The 21,345-nt window shown below is 37.2% G+C and overlaps 1 protein-coding gene across 2 annotated transcripts in view; it reads left to right on the plus strand.

Annotated features, from left to right (window-relative positions):
* Window positions 1-21,345, plus strand: part of Calcr (calcitonin receptor) — a 73,315-nt gene that overhangs the window by 45,438 nt on the left and 6,532 nt on the right. Inside the window, exons 7-13 of one of the 2 annotated variants that reach the window (XM_021234611.2) lie at window positions 242-333; window positions 5,722-5,848; window positions 6,801-6,911; window positions 16,472-16,625; window positions 19,195-19,255; window positions 19,338-19,404; window positions 20,248-20,466. In XM_021234611.2, coding sequence (XP_021090270.1) covers window positions 242-333; window positions 5,722-5,848; window positions 6,801-6,911; window positions 16,472-16,625; window positions 19,195-19,255; window positions 19,338-19,404; window positions 20,248-20,466 — 831 coding nt within the window. The remainder of the gene's footprint in view (window positions 1-241; window positions 334-5,721; window positions 5,849-6,800; window positions 6,912-16,471; window positions 16,626-19,194; window positions 19,256-19,337; window positions 19,405-20,247; window positions 20,467-21,345) is intronic. The other variant, XM_021234612.2, reaches the window with a different exon arrangement.

Here is a 21,345-nt window from a genome sequence, read left to right on the forward strand (position 1 = left end):
CTGAAATATTTTGAATAATATTTGTCTCAAGAAATTTTGGTCTTTGAAAGTGGCTCAGTTTGTTTCTATATACAACATTAATATAGAAAAAATAATTTCATCCTCTGAAGTATTTGTTATAATTTTAAGATAAGTTTTAAGGGGTAGACTTTTATTGATTTATGCTCACATTTAGGAACTACTGTTCTTCCACAGACGTGGTTCATCTACTTAGATGCTTTCCCAACCCTTTCTGTTCTAGAATGCATATGTCCTGTACTACCTGGCTCTCGTTGGTCACTCTTTGTCGATTGCTGCTTTGGTTGCTTCCATGGGGATATTCTTGTTTTTCAAGTAAGTACATTTAAAATAGCACTAAATTTTTACTCTAGTGTAAGCTTTATGTCTTTGTTCCCAGCAAGGCAGTATCATAAGAAAAGTTCTTAAAGTGTCATCCTCCATTTCTCCATAATCATCATATTATTATTAATTTTACATTTACATGAATAATAGTAACTCTTAAAAGAGTAGGGTTATGGGCATTGTAGGGCCATGTGCCACTGGGCATGATAAATTAGCAAGAAAACTGAAATAAGCTAAATATACTTTGAACTCTACTCTGAAGAGAGTAAAATCTATTCCTTATCATCTTCAATGTGCCTCCTTCCCATATTAATTTGGCAAACGCATAAGGACCCTGTAGACATACAGTAAAAGTCCATTTACCAGTTTTCTTGCTAATTTTCAGCCTTGATGCAGGGATGGGGGAATGAATGGGGACATGGTCCTGTCTCAAGTTAATGTGCCAGGCTTTGTTGACTCTCCATGTGAGGCCTTACCCTTTCTGAGGGGTGGATAGGAGTAGGTTAGAGAAAGGAAAGGGCCAGGGGGAAGAGAGGAGTAGAGAGAGAACTGTGGTTGGTATGTAAAATGAATAAAAAATAAAACTAAAAATCCCACCCTTTGAAAATATCTAGAATAGATACAAGTTGTTTTCTTTATAAAAAATGAGCTAAATATTGAACAACAGCTAAATATCTGATATGTACATAAACAAGTGCTATGGATATTCCATGGAATTCCCAGCTTGCAGGGAAGGGGTTATTTATTTTGTTCATGTAAATATTTCCTTCTTAGAGATGCCTACCACCAATATTTGAGAAACACAAATGTCGAATTGATGGAATAGCCTATAGAAATTGTCTAACAATTGTATCTGCTATGACTTCACAGACACATTGGTTTTATTATAAATAATAAGCAACCAGAGTAGACTATCTCTGCCAAACCTAATTCAAATGGCGTTTTTTCTTTAATACATGAACAATTAAAACAGAAACAAGCATGAGAAAAACATACACAAAAAGCAATCTATTTAAGACATCATGTCCTCTTTAAATGACTTTAAATCTTCAGAAATCTTTTAAATAACTATGCTTTATATTCTGAACTCTTGGATCTGGAAAGAGGCTTCTGAGTAAAGTGCTTACCATGAGAATATGAGAACCTGAGTACAGATTCCTGGCACCCATGTAAAAATCCAGGTGCAACTTGTCTGTAACCCAGCAGTGGGGAATCAATAGAGATAGATGGTTTCTAGGATCCCAGTTTCCAATCTAGTTGAAAGGGCAAGCTCCAGGCTCAATGGGAGACCATGTCTCAAAAAATAGAGAACACACTGAGAAGACTCAAATATTGACCTCTGATCCCCACACTTACATGCACACAGTTGCATTCTCAACCCCTCCAGACACAGAAACACATCTACACATACTTCAAACAAAAATAAGTTACAAATGCTTATGCACATTGAACATTTATCAGAATAAAGCACCCATAATTTATGCCTCACTGACTGTGTTACCTATATTTACCAGTGTGAGGAAGAGACTCCACCGGCACCCACTACCTACCAGTGTGAATTTAAAGTAAGCCACATGTGCATTCTTTATAGAGACACTACAGTTAAGTAAACTAGAAACTGAAAACAAAATATATCGGTAGGAACAATTTGGTACTTAGATTATTGAGTAACACAAAATATAAATCAATATATATAACTGTTAATATAGTTATCATTGCTATCACCGCTGTTGCTGTTAGTACTAATAATGACTGTGAAATGACATAAATTCTGGAGAGTTTTTCTTGAGTTTCAAATCCAAATAATCCCCCATGCTCAAATGATGTTACATGTAATCAAATATATAATGACTCATAGGTAGAATAATAAACATTAATTTGATTTTTATTAAAATATTACCTTGATAATACTAAAGACAATTAACATAAGGGGAAATAATCACCTGTAAACACATCCTTAGCAAGATACCTTTCCTTGATCCCTTTTAAATCTTTATCTCTGTCATACTCACAATTCTTATATTTTCAATATTACACCTAACCAATTTTAGTGATTAGTAAATTAGCACATCATCAATAAGCTCCTTCCATAAGAGGTTTGACAGAAGAAGGACTGATAAGACAACAAGACACAGAGAATTAATTACTAGAATTAGAAGAGCATTTTCAATTATGATGATCAGAACATAGCAGAGTAATCACAACACATGATTAATTTCGGAATGTCTCTTAATTTCTCAATTGCTCTTTACCATGGTAAATAAATAAATCATGACTCACAACAGCTTTCATTAAGAAGCATGATGCTCAAAGCCTACCTTTGAGTTCTTTTTTAATTAAACCACAAGAAAAGTGAAAGAATGAAAATTCTCCAAAATTCTAATCACACACAATAATAAATGTAGCCGTGGCTCAAAGGTAAGTGGCAGAGGCCATATTTTGAGTCCTTGTTTTACTTGTCATTTAAATGTATAATAAGGTATGAGAGTCAAATAAAAAAAAAGAAAAGAAGAATGCTGTTTAAACCATTGTTTCTAAATTAAGCTACTCAAGATGAATGTCTGTAAATTCAGTGCATGGGCAAAGTGAAATATTTCGCAACTCAGTCCCAAGGGAAAATTATTCTCGTCATACCCTTCACATAACATCAGGCCGATCATCAGGGAAGAACCAAATGTGGTCCACTGCCTCCCAATTCCCAGAGCTACTAAAAAGCAACCTAAACCTAGGAAAGAGAGACACATATAACTGATTCACAGTCTGAGTCTAATAATGAGAAAACACAAGACGAAGTATCTGGCTCTTTAAGAAAGCAACAAGAAGAAATGATGATATACACAGAACATCACTACCATAACGCCAGAGATCCATACCCCAAAGCAATTGTCTACACGTTTTATTGTTGTTTTCAACCATTTATTTAAAGTACCTAACCCAAACTGATGAGGACATTTGTTAAGATTAAACAACGTGACTGGCTCTTCTAATGTTTTCCTGTATTTGTGTTCTTAAATCATTAAATGTGAATTGTGAAAGTGAAGAGTAATGCTGACCTGTCACTGGAATCTGTCTTTTAACTAGGGAAATTTCCTAGCATTTTTTCAGACGATCAACATCGCTTTCAAGATCCTTAATCCACATTACAATCGAAAGTTTTATGATATGTGCACTTAATTGCATCATTTATGTGGAACCTGTGCAAAAGAAAAATCATCATCAATTTCTTGCTCGATTCTGTGCTTGTGGTGATATCTTTCTTGCACAAATAAAGCCTGTCTGGGGGTCAGAGACTGGAGCTTGCCACTGGCTAACAATAGAGACCTGGAGGACTGGTACCCCATCCATAATCATCCTGTTGAAATCCCACTCTGGAGCCAGCAAGAAGCTTCAAATGTATCTTACTGAGTCAGTTCTAGGGAAGAACCCTGCAGGCATCCTCAAGCCAGCAGGCTAAAGAAACCTGCAGAGGAATTAAAAATGACCGATTATTCAGTAGGCTGTGGAGGAGACTTTACTAATAATTTTGAAATATTACTTAGAATGAAACCATTGAAGTATGTGCCTAATCCAACTGTGATTTTTATTCTGAGTTTACAAAGAAAGGTGGAAGGCAAGCATATAAGCTTGAAACAAATAAGAATCATGCTTGTTGTATCACTAGAAACTTTATGTTAAAACACATACACAATTCATGCTTGTAGAGAAAAAATTAAGTTTCTCTGTTTTTCCCCACTATATAAAAGATTTAGTGGCTTCAAGATCTTAACTGTATAAAAATTTGAATAATATTCAGGAGTCTCTGCAGGTTATAATGTTTGTCAGTTAATGATATAGGATAACCTCTTTTGGATGGTATTTGGTCTGTGACCTTTGCCAGAAAAATAAAAATAACAGTAGAAAAAATTAAATAAGAGCATTAGATTACTTCAGCGATAGAAAACCTCCACAGAGCTGATAAAGGGGATTCTGGGGAAAGAAAGACTCTTGTGAGGCAGCCACACAAGCAGGCACCCATTTGAATTTGGTTCCTGGTGATCTCTAGCAGGCTTACAAAGAGTTCCCATACACTATATGTTCTACTTGTGACTCATCATTTCCATGAAATAATTTTAAATACTTAAGCATACCACCTGTTCTATCTAGACATGCATATTAGAACATCAATTAGCTTTCATTATGACTGCTTGGTACCCATATTTTTATGATTGCTAAATATTTAAAATACCCATTACCTTTTGTGTTTTAAAAATACATATCTGAAGACAGAGCACGTCTCCTCAGTTGACAAAAACATATGTGATCATGGAGATGTTAAAAACAGGTCTCCATGGGGCATCAGGAAGAAGTATTTATCATAAACAAAAACTACTTGTCATCCCCTGCCATATTTGCATTTTGTATGAAGAAGCAATTTTGTCTTGTGCAGTGTTCATCATTATACTTCTCTGGAGGACTTCCTGGTCCTCCAGAAAGACCATTCAATTGACGGTATCAAACAGTTCTGCTTTCTTCAAACTTCCTATTACGAATAGCACAGATACCGGTTGACATTCATTCCATGGCATAGTATTCACACAGGAAGACAGAGCTATGAAGAGAGAGAGAGGGGGAAACAGTGGCAAGATTGAAGAGGAATTATTTGAGTATAAAAATCTGTACTGAACCCAAACATATATATTCCCTTGTCATATGAGACATACCTATGTATAATTACCTCACATTGAATTTTTGGCACTTTCAAACTTCTGTTTTCATGTGAACATCAACATAATTAGCTCATATGTACGAGTCAGTGAAGCGGAGAGGAAACCCAGAAACTTGCTTTGCGCATACAAGGTGGGAAAGGATTGTGCCAAGCAGGAGCAGCAGTTGTCAATCTCATCAGACCCAAAGCATACTCTGGCCCAAGTGTGAGAGCGAATCTGATCTCGTTTAGAACTCTTTGTTGATGAATAAGCTCCACCAGCAGAAAATGACGAAAGAGGGAGGGTAGGAAGCACTGAAATGGCTTCACGACATGGATCCTGTGCCTTGTCACAGCGGTGGTGACCACAGTGTCCTCACATTTGCTGCATGTCTCCTGCTTGCTCACAGCAGTGGAGAGTAGACTTGGAATTAGAAGCACATACAAACCCTCGTTGTTACTTTACTAACGGCCTTTCTCTTAGTTCTATGGCGTTTATTATCATTAAAAGGAATTTTCCCACTCAATCTTCCAGCTATGATAGGAAGCCTGTATGAGAAAAGAACGTCACTAAATGCCAATGGAAAAATGGATTTTAAGGCTTTCCTCTGAAAATCTGAATTATAAAACATTCTCACCAAGAAATGTCAGCATGTTTACAACACTTAATGCTTTTTATACTGCTTGTCTCGCAGGAACCTCAGATGCCAAAGGGTGACGCTGCACAAGAACATGTTTCTTACTTACATTCTGAACTCTATCATTATCATCATCCACCTGGTTGAGGTCGTGCCCAATGGCGATCTGGTGCGACGGGATCCGGTAAGCACTATCAGGCTTTGATTCTAGTTTTATTGGAAAGAACACAGTACCTGTAAATATTGAACATGTTGCTAATGGTTGACTTAATCAGTTGCTTATGATCATATTTACTTCTGTGGTTGAGTTTTGCATTACGAAAGCCTATTAGTGGTTCATGAAAGTAATTGTTATATGTTAAAATGGGCAGGAATCATTGAAACATAGCTAAGTAAGAATTGTGCAATAAATCATGTTTTATGACTAACAATCATTTATCAGTGTTAATGATCTATTAATATCTATGAGAAGAATATCGAGCACTTCTTGGGAATGCAAATAACACTAGGCACACCATAGCAGTGTACCAGTGCTTCCCAGTAAACCTCAGTTTGCCACTGATTGTTATACACGGGCCAAGATAGCAATTATTTCATTGTTATGCAGCTAAGAACGGCTTTTGTAGTCACCTCAGCTGTAAGCACGTGTGCATTTACTCAAATGAATCACACAAATATGGTCAAGTTCTATGTCTACATGCTTGGAAAAGATCTGTACAACATAGAAAAATCCAAAAAAAAAAAAAAAGCTAAGGTCTACTGGACAGACAGACATGAAACTCATGCCATGTGCACCAGTGTTCTATGTATTATTGAGAAGTCAAATCACTTGGCTTTCACCAAGAACTATCATGGATTCCTTTTGCCAAAATTTTCCTTAGGGTTGCTTACAATAATTCACGCTTGTCTTTAACATTCTTTCTTTTTCTCTAAGATTGTGCTCCTCATAATAGTTTCTGAATGTGACTACACTTGAGTCAACTGGGGAAGTATAAGTATTAGCTAGTTGCTATTCTCATGATGCTGAAGTTCAGTTGCTATAAATTCAATTCAAGAGAAACAGTTTAATGATGTAATTATTACATTGCATATGAAATTGCCAATGTTTGATCATTTTTGTTCTGAAACATTGACAGATGCATATATTTCATCATAATACACATATGTGGACAATGCAGTGGGAACTGTCACCACCCTTACCCCTGAGTGCAAAGGAGGGAAAGATGGACCCTAATGACAGTGAAGTGGTATGAGGAGAATTGACCTTCAGAAACTCGGGACTTCTGTCTCCAGACACAACCTGCCTGGGACAAAGCCACACAAAGGGTGGCATGGGCGGGGGTTTGCTTTCTTGTAATTCATTCTCATCTACAGTTTGTGTGGAGGGTCCCATTAACTGAGCTCAATCCAGAAACTAGAGATCAAGAGAGCCCTAGTAGATGTAGACAGATGTTTGTATGTACCCAGGGCAGTGGGAATGGGGAGGAGAGGGAACCTGAAAGCAGAAACTGAAGCCATCTAGCACACAGGACTGGCCAGGGCATATTTTAACTTTTGTTTCTCTGCTTAACTGTATTATGCAAGCATCTGTAGATAGCCTCATCTTTCAAATCTGGCATTTGACATTTCTGCCAACCCAATGACAAAAATGCGTGAAATCTGCCCAGAGCATGCATCCTGCATAACAGTGGCATAGCATGGGAAAGAAGCTTAATTTGGCTTCTAACGAAATCCACAGTGTTAATCACTTGCCATTTGAATAGATTCAGAAAAGCATGGTGCTTCTTCTTTAAAATCCCTGCCATCTGCTAATGAACACAAAGTCTTGTCTTACCTGAAGAATTGTGTAACCAAACGGGTTTTCCTTGATGACTTTTCTTTTTAAACTCCAACTGATTGAACTAAAATTAATCTCATTTAACATCTCCAGTGAGAAGTGGATATTACTCTATTTTTAAAGTTAGGAAACTAAAGTTCTGTGAAGGCAAATTCTTTCCTGTTATGAATACTTGGAGATAGGATTCAAAGATAGCCCAATCTCATTCAATCCTATCTTCCTTTCCTGTACTCTTGATGGTCTGTTATTTCCTTGTGTTCTTGAAAAAAAAAGTCTCATCCATTGCATTGTTTCTCTGTAATTAGCCATGCATTGTATGGTTTCTTAATGAGCCAGCCCCATCACGGTAGAAGCAATGCATAAAGCATCTCTCAGGACTGTCAGAGTTTTGACTTTTTCATTTCTCATTAAAGGGTAGCACTTCAGTTATTGAAACACCAACCGCACTGACCTGGGATTGTTGCTCAGTCACATTGTGAAGTATTTATGCTCACAAATAGATTTTTCTCCCATCTGTTCAGCTTGCTCCACTGCTGTTACCAGCAAAGAGGACCCTCACAGTTTGTGAGATCTTGCTGACCTTGTTATCATCTTGAAACACTCTAAAACTCTAGTTTACTAATAAATTGTAGAAACTGGTGGAAACTTATCCATCAAATGAGAATAACAAAACCCCCTGTTTGGTTTTAAGGAGTATTCCTAGAATCTAAAAAACAAAAATGATTAACACTTTTAGGATCCCTGAGAGCCTAATAGTGTAAGCTCACAAGGTTTCTGCTAACTGTTCCCTTGTGGCTAAGTCCATGCATCTCGTGCTTGGCATTTCCAATGAATTTATTACACAACTTCTTATCATAATAGTCTTATTAGCTATCTTTGCTAAACGCTTTCACTTTCATAGGCTATCTTAGTGGAAGACTTGCCAAGGCACTTTTCCAGTCAAGCTGTTCTTAACCATCACCATATCATCTGTATCTATCCTGTGGCTCCTCCATTGCCCAGAACCTTTACTGAAGTTGGTGAGCAGATGTCTGGAGAGCTGGCTTGGCCATTGTGCTGCTGACTTCCTGGGAAAATGTCAATGAGATCTTAGGAGAGCCAGAGAAATAAACAGAAAGCCTTTCTCTAGTGTACAGGAAGGAGGCTGATTCTTCACATGCATTAGACCAAAAGGAAAGAAGTTTACCCTGGTGACATTAACAAAATGCTGGTCCTCCCATGAGTATGTCTTTCATCTAACAAACTTATTAGTTTAGATATATAAGAACAAATCTCCTAACGAAAAGCTATGGGAAACTATAATAAAGAATTTTAATCAATCAATCGTTTACTGAGCACTCAAGACCCAAAGGTTAGTCCTCAGCCTGGACAGAAGTGATAGGTGACAATATGTTTTTCTGCCACCATCTCCACTGTCTCTAGGAATGCCCCCGGCTCACACAGCATACTGTGTTTTGCAGCCACACTTGTGTCTGCAATATTTTGGCCTGTTTTGAAAAGTGACTTTTTTATCATGAAAAATAAAAGAACACAACAAATCTGTATATATTTCTCTTTGTGACTAAAAATGAAAACTTCTTTTTGTCTAAAGCTAGACAAAATGAGAATGGGCTGCCAGTATCAGCTCAATTACATGGTAAATAAGTGATGTCATGTGTTCTCTTTCATAACTCCAAATGCCTGTTTCATCCCTGAGAGACAGTTGGGGAACCCAAACCTCTCACCAAATCATTTAAATAATATAGGCTAAAAGTAAACAATTGCAATTCTAAAAGTTAACCTAGGCCTGTAAACTACACAGTCTACCCTTCTCCCAGAAGAAACTAATTCTTCAGGTGCTTTCTCTATTTGAATAGTTACTACTTTCCAATGAGAATTGGCTAAATCGGACCCTCAATAAGCAAGCAACATACAGTCCCTTGCTCTAGGGAAGCAAAATTGCTTCAGGAATTTTCTCAAATGGGCATATTTGAAATGTTTCTGATCCTTAAAGCTATCTCTGGCAGATGCAAGGTGAAATTTGTATTCTCTCACTTACAAATGTGTAGTTTATCACAAGTATATTTATGAAAACCCAATTTCTGGGAATCTTTTCACATCCAGAACATTATCTCCATGGTTATAGTAGGCCCCATCATTTAAGTCTGAGGAAAGAAGACATTTTCTCTATTGCCAGAGAATTGAGTGTAGAGAATAGATGATAAGAAGGAAAACTCAACTGTTTTTCCCAATCTCCCTCTTTCTTGAAAGTAAATTTCTCCTATATAATGAGACAGCCACAGCAACATCCAAAGCCTGAGAACCAAGATCTTCTCAATTCTACTAAGCCAAATGCAGAATCATGCATTTAACATTACTTTAAAGTAGTGACTTGAAATATCTCTCTTAAAAAATACCAACCTAAATGGTATTAAATCAAGGTACTCCCTTCATAAATAATAGAGACAAGGAAGAAAAAAAGAGTGCAAACAAATAAATAGGAAAGAAAATGTAACAGAAAATAATCTTCTGGGAAGGGAATGTTATCAAGTATTGACATTCTACAAATATTTATTGAAATATAATGTGATCATCATAGCCATAATCATAAATTGAAGCAAAGCTGATTCACCAGTTCACTTCCATTTCTGAATATTATATGGACATTTGTCTGTTTTAAAGAAAAACATAATAGTTAATTTTCAATGACATTTCTCTCTCTTAAGCAAAAAAACTAAATCAGAGAAGGGACACATTTTTCCACTTTGTTCCTATACTCAAGCCACTGAGTCGGCCCCCAGAGGCACAAAACTTTTTCTGCTCAATAACTAAAGGAGTATATTAAAAAGAAGAAATTCATTCTTGATGAGAGAGGTCACCTTATCTCATATGTACCAAATGTAGTGGTACCACTCCTATGAGATCTTTCATTTAGTTGTGAAGGAAAGAGAGGGCATGGAACATCCCACTCAATAGTGGTGAATCTGTGGCTCTGTGCCTCCTTCTCCATCAAGTTAGTCACTCTCTTCCTCCAAGATTTTTGATAGGTTTATTCTTTCATGTATTACCCAAGATTCTTATTCCTATATTTTCTTATATTTTAGTTTTTTAAGTTAAATTCAAAATAACTCATGCCATAAATAAGGGCTGAATAGATCCTCAGTTTACTGAGTGATGCGAAAATTGCCCATTGTCATTGATGCATTTCATTTCCATAATATCTAAATTTTCACTTTTCTTGTTCTATCTGCTCATTCAGTGATCTCCATGTAGAGTCAAGAAACAGCTTTTAAAGCATTGTTCTTTTTGCATCTGAACGAAGCTGCCAGGATACTTGTCACTTTCTAGAAAGAAACATCTGTCTGAACTTTCTATCTGGCTCTAAAGGGGACAATACAGGGAGATTGGTTTTTACTGGGAACCTAAGCACGATGCACCTCCAAAGCTGATACAATCAGATTGCATTATTTTATAGTGTCTTAATCTAAATAAGGGCAAAAGCATCCCAAGCTCAAAAATGGCATGATGTTCTTCTAATCCTCACTTGTCCAGTACAGTTGAGTCACCAGACTGCACCACATCATCGTCCTAAGAGGTTACAGAAAGGTCAACTTGAAAGGGTGCTCAGAATCTAGACACTGGGGTTGTAAAGTCCAGGGTGGAAGACACTGCTCCTGCCCGGTCAAGGACCACTGGTACAAGGCAGAACATACAAACAAGGGAGAGGTGACTGAGAGAACAGACTGGAATGGAAAGTTCACAGTAGGTTAAACTAGATGGGGTTTCAATATCCTCTGGAAAAGCAGACTGGAAATAAACATATGAAATGGATTTGCTGGGGTGACATAGGAGAATAACACCATGATGTGGCCCTATAATGGGCAGTCCTCTCTAGCCTACTATCCTTCATTTTACTTAAATAGCAAAACCGGTTCTGTGAAGCAAAATGCTTCTTTAAAATTTGGTTTATGCTCAACCAGTCATTATAATCATCACAAAGTATTATAGATTATGTCTGATTTAAAAGAAAGTGGCTATAGCTGAATAGTTCTTATACTGTATAATATTAGAATAGGGCAATTACAGTGCCCAAAGAGTAAAGGGTATTGTTCTCAGAACAGTGAGATGCTTAGGTTCAATGATAGATAGATAGATAGATAGATAGATAGATAGATAGATAGATAGATAGATAGGATTCCATCTGATTGTATATGTTCAAAGGAATCCAAGAATATGACTAAATCCAAATAACTCAACAGAGATTTGAGATACCAACAGTCCGACTGAGAATTTGTGCTTAGGATTTAGCTGTGTAAAGTACCTATTCAAACAAACAAAATAAGAAAACTTCAAAGGAATATAATGGAATCTAGACTCTAAACCAAAACGTCTACAGCATCCCAATATTTATTATATCTAGAAATAGGTCAAAGACACCAGATGAAAAACAATTTTAGAAAACATGACCCACTGTCAAGAGAAAGAAAAATTGGGTTTGGTGGCTCACACCTGTAAACCCAACACTCAGGAAGGCAAGGTATGTGTGTAAAGCCTTGTTGAACTACAACAAGAAAAAAAATAGAATAAAGATCAACTGTCACTTAACCCAGATGTTAAAATTATCAAACTATATAGTAGTCGTATAACTTTGTAAAAGTTGTGAATGAATGGGAAGACAAGACATCTTAACCAGAAAAGTTGAAATTACTAAAAAAGAACTACACGGAAATCCTAGAACCAAAGAACTACATGGAAATTCCAGGACAAAAAAGAAAAGAACCAAAATTTAGATATGTTACTTTAGGCTAGCTTATTTGCCGCATGGAGACCACAAGGGAAACATTCAACAAAATCAATGCTTAACCAAGAGTAACTATCCAATTTGAAGAATACACGTAAAATGCCGGGGGTATGGGTAGTTCCAAGACCATGTAAGCCAAATTCATAAAAATTCAAAATACTGATATCATGAATACCAGGAAGAGATGACAAAGAACTCACTGGAAACAAATTGAAGCTAAAAATGTCAAAAATATCTCCAATTTTATTAAGGATAAATCGTCTAAACCAAAATCCACTTCTTGAACTAGGAATCCAGATTGTTAGATGAAAATGGTCATAATTCTCACTGCAAATACTCTAATTTCAGAAGATACCAACAAGTGATAATATACCGTGTCCAATTTATTTACTTCAAAAACTGCATCTAACAAGGAAAACCAGAACATTCCAGACCAAATTAACTTGAAGAGAACTTTACTATCTTAATCATAAATATTCTAAATTGTCAATTTGACACCTGAAAATTACTTTGTAAGTTTGTAAAAAAAAAAACAAGTTATAGTGGAACACTAGTATACTTTTACTTAGTAAAGGAATCTAGAAAATTGGGTTAATGGAAGTCAAGTTTTGACCATTAGACAGTTTCTGTGTGCACCAAATGGAAAATGGAAATACGCATAGCAAATTTTTGGAAAATGCTGTGCAAAGTCAAACATTTCTTCTAGCAGGGACATGGGAGAAAGATAGCAGAGTTTTCTTGGGTGTTTAGGAAGTGCCATCATCAAAGGATACCCTTTCTGGGTACTTAGGAAAACATGACAAAGATCCAAAATGCAACTAACATAAAAATTCAGTTTAGGAGAGTTTAGCCCAATATTACACATTTTCTATGGATGTCAGCAGCCTAACCCCTTCGGAGATGTACTGATCTCTACAAATATTACCAATAATTTCAGTACTATTTAATTAAAATAAAAGGCCTTGAAAATGATGTCCACTCCTGATAAGCAATTCTGGTTTAGGCATTAAATAGTGATATTAATTAAGGGTTGAGCATTCAGTTGAACAACATTATGAGCCATACACAAAACAATATTCATTTAATTTGACTAGACATCTGCTGCTCACCTCTATCTGAATATTATTGGGTGTAAGTAGTGGAGGAGTCAAATTGTAAAGATGGGTCAATTGTATATGTAACAGTAACTGTAGGTTCACTCCATATGGAACTTAGATGTTAAATTAAAATTTAAAGATAACCTAAAAATTGAATCAACATAGACCACAAATCTTTGGTGTTTTCACACATCAAGTTAAATGTTTAGAAATTTAATTATTGATTCACCTTCTGTTAATCAAGTAAACAAAGCTTCACCCTCCTGTTTTTGTATTAACATGAACTGATGAGACAACAACTTCAGAAGCCCCAGAAAAACGTAAATAAATGTGCTGACCTCCTGGAGATCCATTGAATGAGTGACAAACTTTATGTTCTGCTTTAAAAATAAGACTTGGCAGAAGCAATACTGGAAGCTTTAGTTCAGGCGAAAGCATTTTGCAGTTTAGCACACTAGCCCATTCCAAACTACTTTTGAAACTCTGATTTTTTTATAGTAAGCAATGTAGTGTTAAAGGTTTGCCACCTTTCCTTAGGAACTGGCTTGTCCCTCAATGACAAAAGAAAGAGGAGCAAGATCCCTTGCATTCCTTCCATTTTGCTTCAATATTTTCACAAGGAATTGAAAAGTAAAGTTATAGACAGTCACCTCCCAGAATAAACTAGTCCATATTGCAGCCCTCAGACCCACAAAAGTACAAAGGCTACAGTGTGAGCAGAGTGCTTTACAGTACTGACCAATATGGTCAGTTTTGACACAATACAATACTCCACTCCTTGCTGGTTGTCCACAAATTGAGTAGAGAATTTAGTGTTCTTGAAATAAGCCCCTCTAGTTGGCTTCATTGATTCTCCTAAATGCCAGACTTTGTTATGTAGTTGAGAAAACAATTGTTAAAATAATTTAAAACTCAGATTAAGTAGAAAATATATATGTATATTTATAGAAGTCATTGTGCATGATTACATTTATTTGTCTACTTGTCTGTCTTGCCACCAGAAGGCCACTCCCTTGATCATAAGCATTGAACTCTGCAAGAATAGAACCTTTAAGAAATATATAATTATTATTTTTAATTTTACCTTGATAAATTTGTTATAAGGCAAAACAAAAAGTCTTGATGTTTTTATGAAGAAAATATTAAAAAGATTTCTTTCAAGTAGTGGTTATTGTGCTGTGGGCCAAGCATTCAATATTGATAAATCAATAATATATATAATAAGGTGTCTGTACACAAAACATATAAAATAAAAGCTATATGTTGGTTACTTTATGAAAATGATGTGACCAGGGTCTCAAAGAACACTCACCTTTTATTAGGCCTAGATACATAAGACTTAGAGCTTGCTAATTCAGTTTTTATAGTGTCTTCACAGAATGTAACTACTAAGAATAATGAGAATGAGCTTGGTTAAACACAAAACTTCAGTTACTTGGATCACACAGGAAAAGGGTCATCTCCACCTTCTTATCTCCTCTCCCACCAGAGAAAAATCAAAAATCAACTCAGCCTCTAGGAATCCAGAGGACGCTGGCATTTCAAAGAGAAATCTTCAACAGGAATCTAGAATCTCAAGGGAATTTCTCGTTTTACTGATGCTTGGGTGTCTTGGTGCCATTGTAGCAAGTGTTTACTTAGTAAACACAAAACTGATGTACCAGTCAGCTGATCCCAGTAAGAAAGATAATCTGATGGCAAGGACTGCAGAGCCAGAACTATTCTTTCCTAAGCCATGCATACATATTGCTTTAGATTTCCTGATGTGGATTTCAATATTTTTATTCCACCTGTTTTGAACCAGAGGTTGATTCTACCATTGAAAGCACAATAGCTACTTTTTAATGAGCCAAGGTTGATTTTTCCTATGAATCCTGAAGGGGAAAGAAGCATACTAGAATATATATAGGTTCAGCATATCACTTCCCACCAAATGAATTACAACTCTTTTGCATTCAGTAGAAGCTTACAAGCCCAGCAAGGTGCTTTGGATGAAAGTGATTTCATTGTTACATTGCTTTATGAAAGGAAAATTGAAATACAGCTAGACTCAAAGCTATCCCTAGGAGGAGCAATGTAATAGAATACATATCGTTTGGGAAAATAATAGCTGGGCAAGCAACCACTTCCTTTTATCTAAAATAAGAATGCTGAATCTTGTCATTGCCTTGTGGTTGTTGGAAGGTAATCAATGGTAGGTGTCCCCATGTAGGGGTTCTTAAGTAGAGACATTCTGCTCCACCAAGAGCATTTGGAAACATTTTTCATTATGAGTGGGTGAAGGATGCTATAGGCATCTCCTAGATAGAAGGCAGAAACACTGTTAACTTCCAACAAGCATAGAGAGGCCCCTCACAACAACACCAGATATCTAGTCCAAAATATCAGAGATGTCAAGATGAAGAGTCCTACTCTAGAGTGATGAGGGAATAACAGGATATTCTGTTATACAGTTTGTAGTTTTCCTACACAGCTGTTTAAGTCTACACTGGTATGCTCCCTAGTCTTAACCCTAATGTATAGAGAGGATTTAGCAAATACTTGGTTCCTAAAATGTAAAACAGGGCTACCTATGAAACACAAGCTGAGATCAGTATAGGCTCAGGTCCAAACAAGACAACTCTCTCCCCTGGCCCATCTACTCTTCATGGTTCGGAAGGCATTGCTAACAGATCAATCGGCTTCAGAAGCAACATTTAAAATGTCTAGGGTTATTTTTCTTGTGGACCATAGGAGGAGGAAAGCATAAAGAAGTTGTATGTCAAACACTTGGATGTTCTTTAACATCATTAGTCTCAGACACCTTGTAGGAAAATGAACTTCTCTAGTCTAGGTAAGTCTCTAGAATTTAATGGAGGAAAAGAATAGTCTGTGGCCTCAGCTTCCAATGGCCCATGCGGTTATTTACATACAAAACTTGTGACTTACACACTGTCCCTTTGATTTGTAAATATAGAGGGCACACATTAACAAATACACAGGGTAATTCTTGAGAGTTCAATGCAGACAATTTGGTTCATAATCGTAGTCCTCCCTTTACCACCCTATCTGTAACCACGCCTCCCACTAAGCATCTCTGTTTCTTTCTAACAGATAAGTTGCAAGGTCCTGCACTTCTTCCACCAGTACATGATGGCCTGCAACTATTTCTGGATGCTCTGTGAGGGGATCTACCTTCACACTCTCATCGTGGTGGCTGTGTTCGCGGAGGAGCAACGCCTGCGCTGGTATTACCTTCTTGGCTGGGGTATGTATTTCATACAATTGGCCTTTGAGCTAGATCCACCTGGATTCACACATGTATAGCCTTCTTCGGGTCTTGATTTCAGGAAGCACAGTCAGCATCCCAGTCTCTGGCAGAGCCTCTCTCACGTGTTTCTGTCAGATCTAGTGTACTTACTTCATCTGAAGCACATTGATGGAATTTTCTCCATAAGTGTTTCAGAAGTGTCTATCTGTCAAACTAAAAAATATTCTATGAAAACACAATACTGGCTATAAATTTAATCTCACCTATGACATTTAGCTGGGATAGGGTTACCTTGGAAGGAACATTTACATTTTTCTTTCCATACTGGTGCACTGCTGGCATCTTTGTATTCATCTCAATCAGATCTCTATTTATCTCATAACCAAATACAAAGAAAAAATAAAGTGACCTGTTTGCCTGTATCAAAAAGGAATGATAACAAAGTATTTATACAATACCTTAATCTTCCTTGATCAGCAAGTACTTAAAACTTCATTAGCATGAACCAAGTAGAATCAAAAACTATTTCATTCACAGTAGCCACAGAACACAGGGCATTGCTAATCAATGCTGGCTAAGGCAGTAGATCTCTTGTTCAGTATTCAAACCACAGAAAATAGAAAGATTCAGAAGGGAGGATTTGCTCTTTATAGATAGGTATTTGGAAAGACAGAGTCAACTACTGAGACATGCCAAAGTCTGTTCTCCACTTCTATCTAACACACACACACACACACACACACACACACACACACACACACACAAATAAAGATAAAACTAAAATCCAACGAAATAATGCACAGTTGATGTCTAAAAATAGTCTTCAAAGTTGGGATGCAAAAAATATGCTCCCCCAAAAGCTGTTTTCTGGGAACTGACTTGTCTTTAGGGAACATCAAGGCCATATGTGTGAAAAATGTTTCCAAATCCAAGATCTAAAATGCAATAGAATTCCAAGATTTGTGAGTGGCATAATAAACCCATCCTACAACTATCTGGTGCTGAAATTCTCCCCACCTGAAAATGAAAGTATGATTCTTCCTTGGATGCTTTTTTCCTCATTCGTATTATATCATATTATATTATATCTTCAAGATGCTTCCTGCCCTGACTTGTTTCCCCATACTATAAATAGAAGGAAGGAAGGTCTTCCCATGGGTTCTCACATTGAACAAGCAGGATTTCTTTGATTTTAAAAGGGGAATCCTACGGAATAAGTATTGCCTTCATTTTCACTATCTGGTAGAAAGGAAATGTTGTTGGAAGTCTTGGGGACTAGAAGAACGGGAACAGAGAGAAAAATTAAAACTTTTATAGCCATAGGAAGGTGTGAGGCCCCAGCATTAGATGAGGCCCTACCAGATTAGCTAGGAAGCATGCTTGTCTTTAAGTGAAGTGGAGAGGTAGACTCCGACTCCCAAATGCCCAGTTTTTTGTTTGTTTGTTTGTTTGTTTTTGGGTATTTTTTAGGGGGGCTTGGATTTTTTTTTGCTGTCTTATCCTAAAATGTTTACTTCAGAATAAATCCAGAGAATAACTTTGAGTCTTTGAATTCAAATAAGGAAATCATCTGTTAGAACTGATGTGTTGTGTAAATAGTCCAGGTTAAAATTTCTCAAGCCCAATATGTAATCACTAGTATTATTAAATTATTGCATTTATGCATTTAGAAACCAACATGACTTTATGTGAAAACCTAATAGTTTGAGACCTTCTCTTTTTGTCTCTCACTTACCGAAATCTGAAGGATACCAGCTTCATTTTTTCCTGAGATAGATTTCTTAACCTGACAATAACAAGAATCCTCTTTCTACAGGTGCTGCAATCACGTCAAACCGTATTATCATATACTGGGTTCAGCTGAGTAAAAAGACAGTCTTTTTAAAAGGAAAATTACAGCCTTAGGATACATTCATGGAAAGAAAAATTATCTTAAAAACATGTAATTTGGCTGGCTGAATAGATAGCATCTGAATTTTCCTCAAGATAAACTCAGAGGGGGTTTTTGTTTATCTTTACTAGAACTTTGATTTAGTCAACGCAGAGTATACTTCACTTCCTCTACAAGCCACAGCCAGAATTTAGAGGGGGTAGGAATACACTAGCTTCTCTGAAATACTTGTTTTAAAGAGAAACAAGAACAATGTACATGAAGTAAACAGAAAAATGAAATACCCAACAGAAATCATATGAATATCAAGGAAGGCTTTCATAGCAATCAATGTCCCAGGTCACATTCCTTAAGGGTGACCCAGAATCTCACTATATGAGAGCGCAATTCACACAATGAAAGACTTGCTTGTTCCATTTTACAGTCAGCAAAAGCATCTTCAAAAGCCCAACAGAGTTAGGAAGGGTCACAATGCAGGTTACAAGGTATCTAGGCATCTAGGAACTGGCAAAAGGCTTTTAATTGTCTGGATGTTCTTAGACAAACTACCCTAATGTTTTGATAGGCACACTCAATTTGCCACCATCTTTGCAAAAATGCTACCAATATCCGTGCAATTGTAGCTAAACATATGGCTTGGAATCCAAGTTTGATTTGTGCTTTCCCCAATTCTAGGGTTCCCGGTGGTGCCAACCACTATCCACGCCATTACTCGTGCTCTCTACTACAATGACAAGTAAGTCTCTCCTCGACTTCTAAGTTAATATATTCCAAAGTGAAAGCATACTCATACTGATGTACACCCTTGCTTTCTGCAGCTGCTGGCTGAGTGTGGAAACCCACTTGCTCTACATCATCCATGGACCTGTCATGGTGGCTCTGGTGGTAAGAACTGGTTTCTCAATGCGTTGTTGTCAGTGTCATTGCTCAGCTTTGTGGATATATTTCCATGTGGCATGCGTACTTACCTACAAAATAAAGCTAATTTAGTGCCATCCTATCACATAGGAACCAATTATATTCTTCAAAAAAAAGGTTTTTCTTTATAAGTAGAGAAGCTCATTTGCATACATAGGACAGAGGGTATGGAGCACTTTTAAGCTCTGAGACAGTGTTTTCTTTCCTCAAAGTAAGAAAAATAAAAACAGAATCTGATCCTATGCCCGCACTCCGCTCCTACACTGAGGAGTCATCCATTAGTAACTGAGCAAGGTGGATTGCCATCAGGCTGCTTCTCGGCCTCCCCAGTCGTATTAGCAACTTCTCTTGTTTGCTGTGACAAAAGCAACTTAAGAAAGAGTTTATTTGGCTCCTGGTTGGAGGTGACACAGGCCTGCATGACAGAGCATGCACGACCGAGTGTGAGGAAGCTGTCCCATTGTTGTATCCAGTCAGCAGACAGAGAGGACTGAGTGCTGGTGCCCATCCCCTTTCATTTCTTCCCTAGCTGAGGCCCCAGGCCTATAGAATTCAGTTACTATCAAAAGTCTCATTCTTGTCTTACAGGTTTTGCTCAATGGCCATTTCTATCCAAGATTTTAACTACTCACTCTGAGCACTTACAATTATTTTCTAACTTTATTTTCAAAACTAACCTTCAGAGTCAGAAAACCTGTGGTTCAGAAGATGTAGGTTTCTTTTATTTCAGAAGTTTTCTAGTCATTGGCCTGGCAGATAGTATATTTCAAGGAACAGTAATGGATTATTTGCTCATATGAATCTTTGCAGGTCAATTTCTTCTTTCTGCTCAACATCGTCCGCGTGCTTGTGACCAAAATGAGGCAGACTCATGAGGCAGAGACCTACTTGTACCTGAAGGCTGTGAAGGCTACCATGGTCCTTGTGCCCCTGCTGGGGATCCAGTTTGTCGTGTTTCCCTGGAGGCCCTCCAACAAGATTCTTGGGAGGATCTATGACTATGTCATGCACTTTCTGATTCATTTCCAGGTAAGGAACCAACTTTATGTTTACTCGCTGGCTTATTCTCCTACTAGGCCCATCTGACTAAAACCCATAATCTTCTTTATAAGATTATGATCTTAAAAGTCAAAACTCACAGCCTTCAACTCAGCAGAGCCAAACCAAAACTGTAGAAGGAAATGGAAGTTGTACAAGGCATTTGTTTCTAGTTTATTGCTACTCTGGTCCTTTACTGGTCCCACCCAGGCAACTGATCTCTTACCAAGTAGGTGGCCAGCATTTCTTTTATGAACCAATGTGACTTTGGAGTAATAATGAGTAAGACATTTATACAGAGCTGCCCATGTCTCCTGATCCTTTACCTTTCACTGTCAGTGTCTATCCATGTGAGTTCTGGGACTGTGGAGGAGCACTGGACCTGGGTCTCTCACATTTCTCATGTAGATGAGCACCAAGTGAGCTACCAGAGCAGTCATGAGCTGCACCATTAGCCAACCTAGACAGGAGAGCAGGTACCTTCTTTCCATTCACTGAAAAGTTTTGGCTCAGATCACAAACTCTAATAAAGACATTGCTGTGTACTTTGAGAATCCATCTGGGCATGAAGAGGCTCTCAGGGAGAGAGGCTCTAACACAGGATCCTAGGCCATAATTTTTCTTTCTCAATTATACATTTCAAATCCATTGTATTTTTCCCAATTGCCAAGACAGCCATAGATTAAAAAGAAATCAAACTCAAGGCATCTTACAAGTATCAAGCAAGGCCCCAAAGGCAACTGAATAGGTTTCTGAAAGACATACTTGAGAGAGTCACTTGCTAATTCACAGCTTCATATCAAACTTGCAAAACGATTTCCCTGGTAGTCACAGCTTTTAATTTTTTAAAGTACAAAGACTTCCCAAATC

The sequence above is a fragment of the Mesocricetus auratus genome, unplaced genomic scaffold (genome assembly GCF_017639785.1).
Source record: "Mesocricetus auratus isolate SY011 unplaced genomic scaffold, BCM_Maur_2.0 Super-Scaffold_100019, whole genome shotgun sequence".
NCBI classification, from domain to species: domain Eukaryota; kingdom Metazoa; phylum Chordata; class Mammalia; order Rodentia; family Cricetidae; genus Mesocricetus; species Mesocricetus auratus.